Here is a 14,026-nt window from a genome sequence, read left to right as displayed (position 1 = left end):
TGCAATTTTTATATGCTAGGTGCAAGACGAGGTCAGCGCTTGAATAGCATTAGAGTGCCACCCGGAAAAAAATGGTTGATTGTTGGGATACACGATTGAGTGTCAAAAAGTTTACTGTAACAATAATCATTTTTTTTAAATGGATGTTAAAAAAAACATCAGTTTGTCTGTTAAAAATGGACAGATGAATCAAAAATGGATGCTAAGTGGAGAATTTAGTATCCTCCACAATCCGGCTTTACCTAGTTAAGAGCACAAAACCTAGAAAAAAGCCAATTGAAAGGGAACCTGCCATTTATATTAACCCACCCCCAAAAAATAATACTTAAATAAACTTAAATAAAACATTAAAAACTATGATTAAAAAGCATTGCCCATATCCCTGATGGTTCCTTTCCATGGCTGCAAAATTACAAACATCAACTAACCTGATGTGAGTCCTGCATAGTAAATTTTACTTGCATTGCCCTTGTTCCTGATTGGCAGGTCTCACTGCTAGAACATGCTGCTGTGTGGAATATTGAGAGCATTTGAGCATTGAGAGAGTTACATTTGCAAACATCTACCCCATGTATGTATCTGATCACATGAAACCACAGCCTGTAAATAGATTGTACCCCATTAAACTACTAGTATCCTCAGGTAGGGGATGAAATGTCCTTTCTAGAAAGAAATACTGTTTACTTATTCAAAGTCATGTAAAAATGAACTGAGAATAATTATATTCGGCTTGAGATAGGCAGCAGGTGGATTGTCACATCAGACCCCCCTAACTTTGCTTCTCTAGTACCTAAAACAGTCTTTGGTCTCAAATTAAAGATATAAATCTTGTCCTTAAGAGTGCATAAGGCTTGATCTACAGAACCTGAGATGCAGACAGTTAAAGACACATTTCAGATGCTAATGGAAGATAAAGAACCAGTTCCCACCTTTTTGTTTAACTGTCTGTCCATTTTTGTAACTCACATTTTTGTAGCTCAAGCCTGATGTGATCTGAAAGATGAGATTCTAAAGTGACGCTTTCCCTGAACCTCTAAACTTAACTCATCTCAGGCAAAATATGACTCTTCTCACCTCATTCTCACATTACTTTGGAGAAGAGTTTTATTCAGGTAAACTGGAGAGATATCACATAAATAGATCACATAAAACAGCGCATCCTAGAAAGGATATTTCATACCCTACCTGAGATGGGGTAAATGGGATCAAATCTGGCGACAGGTTCCCTTGAAGAGAAATGAGCACTGGAATTATTGTTTATGGAGACTTGTCAGGAAAACATGTGGGTTCTGTGAAAACAGGGCAAAAATTGGAAACTTGGCTAATAATACAAAATACTGAAAGTCGTGTGTAGACCCTGCTGTTTGTGGTGAAAGGTTAACGTCCGTGGAAAGCTGGAACATGCTGATGCGGTTATTTTATGGTTCCGATGCTGAGGAAAGGTCAGCTCCTTGTACACTACCACGTAGAGAGACATATTTGTGGTGGTCCAGAGGAAGTGACTAGTGAGACACGAGTCATCTGTATACTGTACAGGCTAGCACTCCGGAGGAAGTTAAAACTCTTGCATTGCAGGTTTTTTTTTTTTTCCAAACCTTTTTGGTCTCGAGGGTTTGTTGCAATTTTGAGGAATGATTGTTTTGTAAACTAACTGAACCAAGATAAATGGTGACGCCACCAGCACAGCCCAGTGATGTATATCAGGCTACCGCTGTCTGGAAATAATGAAAATCTGGCCTCCATTTCAGATAAAGGATTTGGGACCTGCTTTGAGTTCATCCACCTTCCCTTAATCCCTTGCCAGTCATGTAAAAAGTGCTAGTCAGAAAGGCTGATGCGTGTGGCAATTACTTTAGCTGCGGAACAGTCACACTTTATGGGATCATTGCACATAATAATTAATCTGTCCAATTAACTTCTCTGCATGTGGAACGCTCGGCATATGAACCCCAGGGAGATTTATTTTCTGTGTACACTGAGAGCTAGACATGATGAAGCCATTTCCTCCCTTGCTTCATTTATGATGAGTTACCTGCCAAGGACAAGATAAATAAACCCTCGGGCATCACTATTACATACTATGGGTGTGCTGTAGTGCCGCTGCGCTGAATACCTCTCACTCAAGAAATGTTTGGAGGTTACAATACAACATTTTTTTTTTCTTTTTGTCATTTACGGTAATTCTGGAGTGAAATGCCTTACGTGTGTTGAAATTGAGGGGTTTCCCATTGATTCTATTTTTGGTTAGATCTGCCGTTAGAACACTATACGGTGCTACTAGGAATTGTTTTATGAAAAAGAACCAAAACCAACTAAATTTTTCAAAACAAATTTGAAAAATGATAGCGCTGGTTATTTTTATTTATTTTAGTTAGCCAAAATCATACAGATCGTTCCTGAGTAACGTAAAAGTTAGACTTGTTCTTAAGTTGAGTTTGTATGCAAGTTTGAACTGGTATATTCAGTAGGTGTAACTCCATCCAAATAGTTTTTTGCTCCTTGTGACAATTGTTTTTCAAATATTTTGGGTTGACAAAAATTGGTTTTATTGCAGACTTACAGTTGATCATTGCAGCCTTGGACTTAAGGACAGTAAATTTATAAACCTCCAGAGAGCTTCACCTAGGGTCATGGTGGGCAGAAAGGTCCGTCTGTAATGAGGGGTCAGTGGCTTTAAGTCGGGGACTTCCTGAACTTAAAGTGTGAAGGTTTCCATGTTCTATATCCATGCTAAACCAAGTATTGCAAGTGGAAGTTCTACCTTTATGTTTCCATTCCTTCAAACTCCATAATTGGCTTTGGCTTTATTTAACCCAATGGCTGTGGAATACCTGCCAACTTTTGGGACAGGAAAAGAGGGACAAAGGAGCCGGTGCATACCTGAAATCTGGGACAGTCCTGCCAGATACGGGATGGTAGAGATGAATGCTATTGTCGTAATAAACGCTTGACTACAGGAGCCTGAGAGCTTCAAGTATGCCCCTCAATGATATGATATGACTTTCCAACCCTGGGACCAAATTAGAACCATATAAAAGGAGGTTGGAACAAGTATTTTGTATAGACTATTACTTTAGTAAACCGTTTTGTCTATCTTGTTGTTTTATGCCTTTTTATTGATAATCTAATATTATATTATGTGCCCCCTTCTCTCTAGAATATGCTCACAACTGCACCATAACTGGATGTCAGCACCACTGTGCACGGACTGTGAATGGACCTGTATGTTACTGTAACACCTCTTTTCAGCTTGCTGAGGATGGAAAGTCTTGTAAAGGTCAGTAATGCTCCTTTTCAGAATGGTTAAACATTTTTATGTTGATATAATCATGTAGAATTGTGTTCATTATTTCTTTCCCGGTTGAACTTGATGGACGTATTTTTACTAATTACCGTACGTAACTATGATGCCCTGCTCTGAGACAAGCACCCATCTGAAGAAATGGCCCAAAGCTGGGGTTAATGTAGAGCTTGCGGCTATGTGTGGTGACTCTCCTTTCAAGCAACATTAATAAATTAAAATAATAAATAGACTCGGTATTTTCAGCGCTGCCGTAGAGCTGAATGAAGAAAGGTTCCGCATACGCAGCAAATCTCCATTCTGTTTTGCTGGGAGAAGGGGACTGCATTCTTTAGAGGGGAGCGGGTCCCGAGGTGGCTGGGAATGCCCACTTCGCTATCATTTTGCGGTACCTGAGTCACAGCATCCAGCATGCATAGTCATGCCCAGTCATTTCCTGTTGTGTCAAGTTGAAAACAGGAAGTGGAAACCAGCATGGTGAGATCAGTGGTTGTAATCTGGGTGCTAATCCTTTTTCGTCTTCTTTTTAATAACAACTATTGAGCCCACTCCTATCTGGCTTTTAAAAAACCTCTTTAACTTGCTGAGTATTGGAAAAAATAACATTTTGCTGATAGCCGTAGTTTCATAGTGGGGAGCTTGAAAGATTTCCCTTTTTTAAATGTGAGAAAATCGGTTACTCATATGTGCAATCCATGGCAACAAGAGACTAAAATAAGAAGGAATTGAAAGTGCCTTGTGATCACAATATCCCACATGATGGGTTTCTCTGGTGTTTGGGATATTATCACTTGGTTAACGAAAAAAACAAACATAACAAACCTCCTCCCACCCCCACAGACTGTTGTTTGTTTTTTTTTTTTTTTTTTTTTTTTTTTTAGAAAGAAAAAAAAATTAAATAAAAATTAAAAAAAATATTATTAATATATATTTATATTTACATGGCCATTCGTTCATAGACTTCGATTGCAACAAGAGTTTTTAGAAATCTTTTCATGGTTTATTTTCATGAGATTGTTGTGCTTAGTAATTTCCTTTGCAGAAGCCAATGTTTATGGAGTAAATTAAAATACGTTCTCAAACAAGTTTATGCGTTAAACAGACCTACAGAAATTGTATTTTATATAGAGTCAGGAGGTAAGACTTCTCCTTACGGGGACTCCTTATCGGCGTGTGAGTCTTATAGGCATTGATGCTCCACCATTTATATAGGTTTGTAACTCTTTACTCTCTCCCCAGACTTTGATGAATGTACGCTGTATGGGACTTGCAGTCAGACATGCCAGAATACGGAAGGGTCCTACACGTGTGGATGTGTAGAGGGCTATCTGCTACAGCCTGACAATAAGTCCTGCAAAGCTAAGAATCGTAAGTATTGTGTACCTCACCGCCTGTGGTCATTATATTTTATTACTATAAAAAATATCAACAAACCGTAGGAAAAAAATACCGTATATACTTGTGTATAAGCCGAGTTTTTCAGCACAAAAAATGTGCTGAAAAACGTCCCCTCGGCTTATACATCAGTCATATACGAGTTAAAAATACTTAAAAAATAATAAACGTATATACTCACCCTCCGGTGGCCCCGATGTGCAGCGCTGCTCCCCCCATGTCCGCGCGACTCGTCTTCAGGCTTCCGCGCCCGTCTTCTTTCTTCTGCAGGGCGCCGCCATTGTTCTTCTTTTTTAATGCTGGGGCAAGCTGTATACTACTGGGGGCAGGCGTATACTACCGGGGGAAGGCTGGGCTGGGCTGTATACCACACGGGGCAGTGCTGTATACCACACGGGGCAGTGCTGTATACCACACGGGGCAGGGCTGTATACCACACGGGGCAGGGCTGTATACCACACGGGGCAGGGCTGTATACCACACGGGGCAGGGCTGTATACCACACGGGGCAGGGCTGTATACCACACGGGGCAGGGCTGTATACCACACGGGGCAGGGCTGTATACCACACGGGGCAGGGCTGTATACCACACGGGGCAGGGCTGTATACCACACGGGGCAGGGCTGTATACCACACGGGGCAGGGCTGTATACTACTCGGCTTATACTCGGGTCGGCTTATACTCGAGTATATACGGTAAGTAAAATTCAGATAAATACATAAGAATATTAATCCAAGATACATTCATGTTGGTCACCAGCCTAAGGTGCTAGGCTAGGCTGTGATCCCAATAATGTGGGTATCAGATGTTCGCTTTACCATAGCATACCCCATGCTCCCATTTAGGTTGACTTTAGGAAATTTACTTTTTTTTAATACAGCAGAGGCCATGATTTAAAAGAGCAAGTTCTCATAAACCAATTTTGTATGAGAACATCTTCACAAATAACTGCCTAATGGGGCAGAATCCTTTGCTGGGCAGAATATGTTCCGTAGGTTTGTTCTTAAGTTGAATTTGTATGTAAGTCGGAACTTTATATTTTATGATTGTAACCCTAGCCAAATTCTTTTTGGTCTCTGGGACAATTAGATTTTAAAAATGTTGAGTTGTCATAAGAACCAGAATTAACAATACATCAATACATCTTAATTGCAGACACATTTTGATTGGATATTTTCTCTAAATTCTTTCTCTGCTTGGCCTTCGTTGATTTATGAGATAGACTGACTCCTTTATAGTTGTGGTTACTTTGGTTAGAACACCATTTTTCTATAAGTGACTTCTTATTCACTGTTAAAAGGAGGGACTGCATATTGATATTTTATGTGTGCAAAGGTGACTCAAAAAGATCCAAAATTTAAGTGTAACTTCAGTAATATCCCAAGGGCTGGGGGTGTGGGGGAGAGAGGGACAAGATTTCGCTCTATGCGGATGATATTTTGTTGACGATCCAGAGTTCAGATGACTCTATAAAGGAGGCCATTAAATTGGTGGATGGGTTTGGATTCTTTTCAGGATTAAAGATCAATTGGGGCAAATCAGTCCTCCTACCGTTGGATGGAGTGGGAAGAGAGGAAGACCTCCCTATTTCCCGGTTAGAAAGGGGTGCTTCCTTTAAATACTTAGGTATATGGGTTTCCGGGGATTTTGGGAGGTTTGTGGAATTAAACATAACCCCGCTCATTAATAAGTTAAGAAGGAATATCTCGGGGTGGATAAAAATGCCCTTTTCTAGAGCTGATAGGGTAGCTATTGTCAAAATGATCCTCCTCCCACAGCTCCTTTACCCTCTAGCGGTGTCCCCAATCTGGCTCTCCGGGAAACTGTTCAGAATTCTTGAAGGTTTGGTCAGAGATTTGATCTGGGGGAAAAGGCGGGCCCGGATCGGGTTGCCCTCTCTCTATTGTTCTCTGGAGGATGGGGGGCTGGGGGTTCCCTATTTCTTTGGTTATTTTTTGGCCTCCCAACTTGCTTTTTTAGTTATAAGAAAGAACTGCAGTGCCTATGGTAGGTTAATAGAGCTTAGTGTGGGAAGCAGGGATTCCATTTTCTCTTTGTTAGAAAGTGGGGAATTTAGATTTAACAATTATAAGAATATTCATATGGCGAAGTTATTGGATAGATGTTGGGGAACATATAAAAAGTTAAAGGGTATAAAGGGTATTTTGTGGTTTACCCCAATATGGGAGAATTTTCACTTTGATGAATTTAAATCTATTCCAGATAGTGAGCACTGGTTTAAGAAGGGGGTTCGATTTTTTTCACAGATTTTGGATGGGTCTCAATTATGTGATTATATGATGTTTGGGAATCGTTTCACAGGGATGGATTCGAGTTTTTTTCGATTTATGCAGTTGCAGCACGCATTTAATGCGGTGAGGTGTAAAGATAGATTTACCTTATGCACTGATGTAGGAATAGAATTTTTGACTAGCACTAGTCTTAGGAAGAAGGTGACTTCACAGATGTATAAATATGTTATGCACGGGTTTGCGAAAGGGGTGGTTCATCCCTCGAGAAATAAATGGCACATGCAAGTTGGGGAGATATCGGAAGAGCACTGGAAACTGTGTTATAAAGGTATCGGATTGTCCTCTCAGTCTTGGAATCATAAGATAGTTCAATTTAATTTTATTCACCAGTTATATTATACGCCCAGGGGTTTATTCAAAATGAAACTTAGGGCCGATTCTAGATGTCGGAGGTGCCCCCTGGAGAATGCGGACTTTCTTCATGTAGCTTTCGGTTGTCAGAAGTTGAGGGACTATTGGAGTGAGATACTGGACTTTATAAATGGTACTTACAATTTGAGACTTACTTTTTCAGCCCGGGTTCTGCTCCTAGGTCTCATAGACTTGGGGAGAGATGAGTCTAGGAAAAGGTTGATAGTCCACAAACTTCTGTTCCTGGCTAGATTGATTATCGCCAGGAAATGGGGTAGTGCAGTAACCCCGTCTTGCGGAGAATTTATGGCAGAGGTACAAAAATGTAAAAGCTACGAGAAACTTACCGCAGAAAGAGGTGGATTTATAAATAAATGGAAGAAGATCTGGTGTGTGGGTATATAAGACAGGTTTTTTTTGTCATTATTACTATTATTATTATTTTTTTATCTTATTTTTATGCTTTACTCTTTTTATTTACTTTTCATATTTTTTTTTTTTTTTTTTTCTCCTCTCTTGCTTAGTTCTGGTTTAGATGGTCAGTCTCGAGTCTCCCCATCATCCTCTTGGTAGGGTGGGAGGGGGAGGGGGTGGGAGGGTAGGGGGGCGGTATGGGTTTCATAAGTTTAGATCGCACTTTAGTACTATGTGCAATATTGTATAATTTATATGGTATTTATTTGTTTGTACATATGTATTTTTGAGGAATGGTATTGTACATGTTTATTAGAATTTTTTCAATAAAAAAAAAAAAAAAAACTTCAGTAATATCTGCCTTCAAATACAACATTAAACTAAGTGGTACAGATTAAGATACACAATAGTTTATTGAAAAATAAATTAAAATTCTATCTGCACCCATCGCTATAAAGCATAATGGGTTTGCAAACCTAGGTACACCCGAAATGGATATGTATATGTAGCCCTTAATACATCCTACATCCACAAACACATATTATTCTCCTACTCGAAACCAGCTTCATGTTAAAAGAGAATAATATCTTGCCATGTTTCCAATAAGCCCATGTAGATTAATTGGTACAAGCGGAAATGATTACTCACCAAGTGGAGCCAAAATGGGTATATGCAGGGCACTGGGGAAACCCTTTTCTGTCCTTACTTTTTCCCCATGACTCCCACATTTACAAGGGCAGTCCCCAAACTGCCCCTCTCCTATTAGGGCCCACCATCACTTCCTTTATGTGTTTCATCTAAAAGTACTGTAGACTCCTCAGAGCGATCTGGTGAAGGATCAACACATCTAATACACATGTGTAGAGCGTGGAGTGTAGAGCATGGCCGCTGTGTTGCACAACTGTATAATTGTACATCCATAGAGTGAAGATTCTGGTACTACAATCATTCTTTTGTAATATCTACTTTCAGTGGAAGATCAACCTATCAATTATTTCCAAGAGCCTAGGTCAGTGATGGCGAACCTTTCAGCGGCCGAGTGCCCAAACTGCAACCCAAACCCCCCTTATTTATCACTAGGTGCCAACCAAAAATTAAAGCAGTAAGTTATTGCTCCCTGTTCTTCAATAACTTTCAATCATATTGGCCTCCTGAGGACAGCACCACAGTAGAAAGATGGAAAATTTGCATCACTTTAGCTTCTTTCCAGTGTCCCCCTGTACACAGAGAATTGTGAGGCCAGCAGGAGGTCCTCCCAAAGATAATTCAGCCCTGTCAACTCATTCTCCCTCTTCCTACAGTTCTAAGTAGAGAAGCAAGTTTCAAAATATGTCCGAAAGCAGCATCTTTTAAGTGGCTTGGAACTGCAGGAAGATTCTTTGAGTCCTGTCTGATGTTCTGGGGAGATGCCCCGGGTGCCCACAGAAAGGGCTCTGAGTGCCGCCTCTGGCACCAGTGCCATAGGTTCGCCACCACTGGCCTAGGTTGTGTGTATGTCCATCATTTGTAACCCCCATTCCTTCTAGTAGCCAGGAATTAGATGTATCATTACACTAGGTATTATCTTTTGAAATCTTTTTATTCATTTTCAAAACCGCAACATGTACAAACAAATCGGATTAAGTAGTTGTCAAAATATTCCACACTCTAAAACTAAAAAAGTAAGAGTTAGTTTACTGGTGACATAATGGGGCAGATTTATCAAGCAGTCTGAAAGTCAGAATATTTCCAGTTGCCCATGGCAACCAACCACAGCTCAGCTTTCATTTCACCAGTGCTCATGAATATTTTAAAGGGGAGCTGTGATTGGTTGCCATGGGCAACTAGAAATATTCTGACTTTCAGACTGCTTGATAAATCTGCCCCAATGTCTTTTCAAAAACTTTGCTCTGATTATAAAACAGGGGGTGAGGGGGGGGGGGGGTAGTGGGAGGGGGAAAAAATGGTACAAGTGAGCTATATTCTGAAAGACATAAGTGGTTCCAGATAGGCCCCATTGTTGGATTTCTGTGGTGTGACTTTTCATGGAATCTTCCATGGATGTTCCTAGTTGTGCCGTTTATGCAAAAGTGAACATACCCTAATCATTCAGATTCCATGCTTTCACACTAGACGCAGTTTTTATGTTTTTGCAAACATAGTAAAAAGTTGCTTTTGTGAATGTTTCAAATATTTTCAGGATGTTTTACAAGTTGCTGCTATTAAAATGTTAGCATTTTCTTCTTTTTTTTTTTTAAGAGCCAGTGGAAAGGCCCACAGTTCTGCTTATTGCCAGTACACAGAACATCTTGGCCACCTACCTGAATGGAGCACCGGTACAAGGAATTAACCCAACCAGCACCAAGCAAACCACAGCAATGGATTTTAACTATGCTGAGGAGACGGTGTGCTGGATCAACATGGGAGACAGCCCATCCCAAACAACATTAAACTGCGCCAAGATTCCAAATCTGAAGGGCTTTACAGAAGAACGCACCATCAACATTTCACTAAGTCTTCACCGTAAGTTCATACTAATTCTTTTTTCTTTTGTTTTATTTAGAAAGTGATAGTAAGGTCCATGCTATAAATTCAAGAAACTGAAAGGAAATCTACCACCTGACTTAACCGCTTCTATAAAGCACCACCAGTGTTTTGTAGAGGTCAAAAAGCTTAACCCCAGCATTCCTTTATTATAGATAATCGATAAAAAGCCTTCTATGTGTATGTAAATTAGGCTTAAGGGCCCTTCTAACCCACCCACTGCCTCCTCTGTCCCAGCCCCCGTCACTTATGATGTCATCTGGCTCGATGCAGATGGCATCAGGTGGTAGATTTCCTTTAATAGGACTTACTTTCTGAGGAGCTGAATATAGCCCCTCATGAAAAGATTACCTAAAAGATTCCCCCATTGTGTTCTACGCTAATGTTGTAGAAAAAAAAATTATAGTTTTGCTTTAAATTGTAATTTCTATAAAGTTTCTAGAATGTTCTTTTACTTCACCTCTATGAGATAAAAAAGTTGTCTTTATGAACCAGTATTACAATTTTGGAAAGCAATATTGGCTTTAGTCATCTGGGAGTATAAATTATTATGTACCACATCAACAATTTTAGTGGTATGGGATTGTGTTTTATTGGAATACAGAGGAATTGAGAAGACGCTAGGTAATGCATAAGCTGGACATCTAGAGGTATACCTGCCATAGGTTTCTTAGTAGACTGTGCAGTGGAAATGTAACTCTCTTCTTATTGTCTTTACCCTATAAGGGAGTTGTGTGTGGGACCGGTCAGATTTGATTCATGTTCCATGCTGAAGCAATGTCTCGAAAAGAATGGAACATTTTATTCTACTGACAACACGGCAGAAGGCTTCTGTCTCTTTATATATTAAGCTTTCATTAGTTTTCTGTAGGGCAAAAGAGGACTCTGCACTGTATTGGATTTCTTACACAAAACCATCATCATTCATTGCTTCATGTAGGACATTTTCCAAATTCTCTCCTATTCTCTCCATTGTTTAATTTAATATAATATATGTTCATTTTACAGTTTTTTGGGTTTTTTTTTTTTGCATCATCTCAAATGCTGGTGAAAAATGCTTGTAAAAATTATATATATATATATATATATATATATATATATATATATATGTATGTGTGTGTATATGTATGTATGTGTGTGTGTGTATAAATAATATCTACCTCTATCTACATATACAGGCAGCCCCGGTAGATAGGCTTGTACTTAAGTTGAATTTGTATGTAAGCCAAACTGTGTATTTTATAATTGTAACTCCAGAGTAAACAAATTTTTTGCTTTAATGGGAAGAAGGATTATCAATAAAGCTTTATTACCGGCACCTTACAGCTGATCATTACAGCGTAAATCATACAGAGAGGTTCACCAGAGGTCACAGTGAGCGGAAAGGTCTGTCTGTAACTAGGGGGCATCTGTAAGTCTGGTGTCCTTAAGCCAGGACTGCCTGTATATCAATATATAGATATATACCAACACATATATACATATGTACATACTGAAGACTATACATTTTTATAAATGAAGGCCTCAAGAGAAAGGATCAATCCCATCCCTCATGACATGTATGTTTTAAGTAAATACTGTATTCCCATGAAATATGAATTCAGAAGCCATCTTTCCCAACCTTCCTCTGAGTATTGTTTAGTAAATTGACAAATTGGTGTTACTACTCTCCTTCTCAAAAAGGGCGATGGTCAGCATCAGACTGTACACCTTCTGATAACACCCAGTTGTCTACTTATTTATAAATTGCTAGATTCTACCTAAAGAATACCGGTATTCAAGAAAATGGGGGGGGGGGGGGGGAATGGGGCAAACCCCATTTGCTGTGTGCGGTGAACAGGTAGGGACAAGAACACCCAACCTGCCAAAGTTACTGAAGTCTCCATCAAAAAACATAGGAGACTTCACCTGCTTTTTACGCCAAACAAGTCAAACCTGGCAGAAAGCAGGGCAGAGCGTAGGACTCCCCTATTAGATTTACTAAGAGGCGGGAGCCTGTTGGTAAATCCGGCATGTGGTATGCTGGCAGGGGGGGACAATGTAGGCTGGCGTTTAAAATTCCAGTCTAAGTAAATCCACCCCATTGTGTACTATTACTAATGGCGCTGAAAGCTTATAAGCTGGGAAAAAAACCGTGAATGGACACTAAATACATAATTTCTTCTTAGAATTTTAGACTTTATCAACATTCTTGAGTACCCAAAAGTCTATAAAGTCACGATCCTCAGGTCATCTGCTTGGGTACAGAATTTCCAGCAGCTTATTACCCAAAAAAAGACACTCATAAAATATGCTGGAAATGTGTTATTATAAGTGGCGTATTTGGTTATTTCATTATAGTTGTATTTTTTTTATATATGATAGTGTGCTTATGATTGTCTCATAGTATGGTTGTAAGATGGAAGAAGTGCATGAGTCTTTTTGAGATGTAAATGCACTGGGCTGTAGGGGTTCCCCAGCTGCGCTTCCTGGGCGATTGCTTAAATGCCAGTTTGGATGTGTCATTGGTCTGCGTGCTACTGGCAGAATACAGAGACAATCTGTACAGACAGCAGCCGAAGACTTAGGCGATGATTTCAACTTAAGCTTAGTCATTTAGAGTACATTTCAGTGCTTCACACGTGAACCCAGCCAAAACAGACGATGGCAGGACATTTAGTAGTGAACTATCTCAGGGCTGTTTGGACTCGGAGCTGTCTGTTGACAGGAGAATCCTGGATCTATCAAGTTCTTAATTTGTGGCACTTAATTGGGTTTTAGGCTTTATTTAAAAAACGGTGCCACACATGACACTGGTGTGTACGGGTATTGCCTCTCACCTAGGGAAAAAAAAAATGACAGAATTTCAATACCACACCCTACCCAGGTTCCATTGTGGCTCTGTTTTTGGAAGAAGGTTTTCTCCAGTTGCTTTCTACAATTCCTTTCACTATTTCTTGCTTGTTCTGTATGGGGCCTGCACTGTTGTTTATACTCTGTTCCAGCAATAGGGAGTTATGTGCTATAATCCGGTATTATTACTGGAGCCAGATATCATGTTTAACTCAATCCTACAGCTGGCAGCCTCACTGCTATACACATGAATTTTATAAACGTGTATACATTTTATTTGTGTAAGACAACCTTTATGATTTAAAAATATATTGGGGGGGGATAACTATTAAAGGGAATCTACTATTAAAATCCATCATGATAAACCAAAAACTCCTATATCAGGCACCGTGACTGTGGTAATCTTCTTATATTTATCCATAGCCTCCTTCCTTCTAAAATCAACTTTTAAAAAGTATGTTAATGATGTTACCTTCACATTTTATACTATTAGGCTACATTCACACGACCGTATGATTTCTCCAGTCCCGTATTTAGGGGCCGTATATACGTGACGTTTTTCATCCGTATGCAGCACGTATGTAACCCGTATTTTATACGTCCCCATAGACTTCTAGGGCATACGGAACTGAAATACGGGAGAAAGTAGGACATGCTCTATATTTTTATACGGCCAGTATACGGTACGGTACGGAATGGAGTTAACAACGGCAATATAAATGGTCAGACGTATTGTCCACTGAAATGAATGTGGCCGTATGTAATCCGTAAAAAAAACGGTACGGTACGGTACAGATACGGACGTTTTCATACGTCCGTGTGAATGTAGCCTTAGAGTTGAATGGCCTCTTTTTTTTTCCCCAGGTAAATTAAGACCCTGGAAAAATGTGTGGTTT

General features: G+C 39.7%; 1 protein-coding gene across 2 annotated transcripts in view; it reads left to right on the top strand.

The window, feature by feature from the left end:
* LRP1 (LDL receptor related protein 1) overlaps window positions 1-14,026 on the top strand; it is a 192,610-nt gene that overhangs the window by 77,509 nt on the left and 101,075 nt on the right. For both annotated transcript variants that reach the window (XM_072134915.1, XM_072134914.1), the window contains exons 4-6: window positions 3,158-3,277; window positions 4,541-4,669; window positions 10,014-10,277. In XM_072134915.1, coding sequence (XP_071991016.1) covers window positions 3,158-3,277; window positions 4,541-4,669; window positions 10,014-10,277 — 513 coding nt within the window. The remainder of the gene's footprint in view (window positions 1-3,157; window positions 3,278-4,540; window positions 4,670-10,013; window positions 10,278-14,026) is intronic.

This window comes from Engystomops pustulosus, chromosome 2, assembly GCF_040894005.1.
Source record: "Engystomops pustulosus chromosome 2, aEngPut4.maternal, whole genome shotgun sequence".
In the NCBI taxonomy this organism is placed as follows: domain Eukaryota; kingdom Metazoa; phylum Chordata; class Amphibia; order Anura; family Leptodactylidae; genus Engystomops; species Engystomops pustulosus.
The sequence above is the reverse complement of the archived record's forward strand: the minus strand, read 5'-3'. Positions and strand labels throughout refer to the sequence as shown.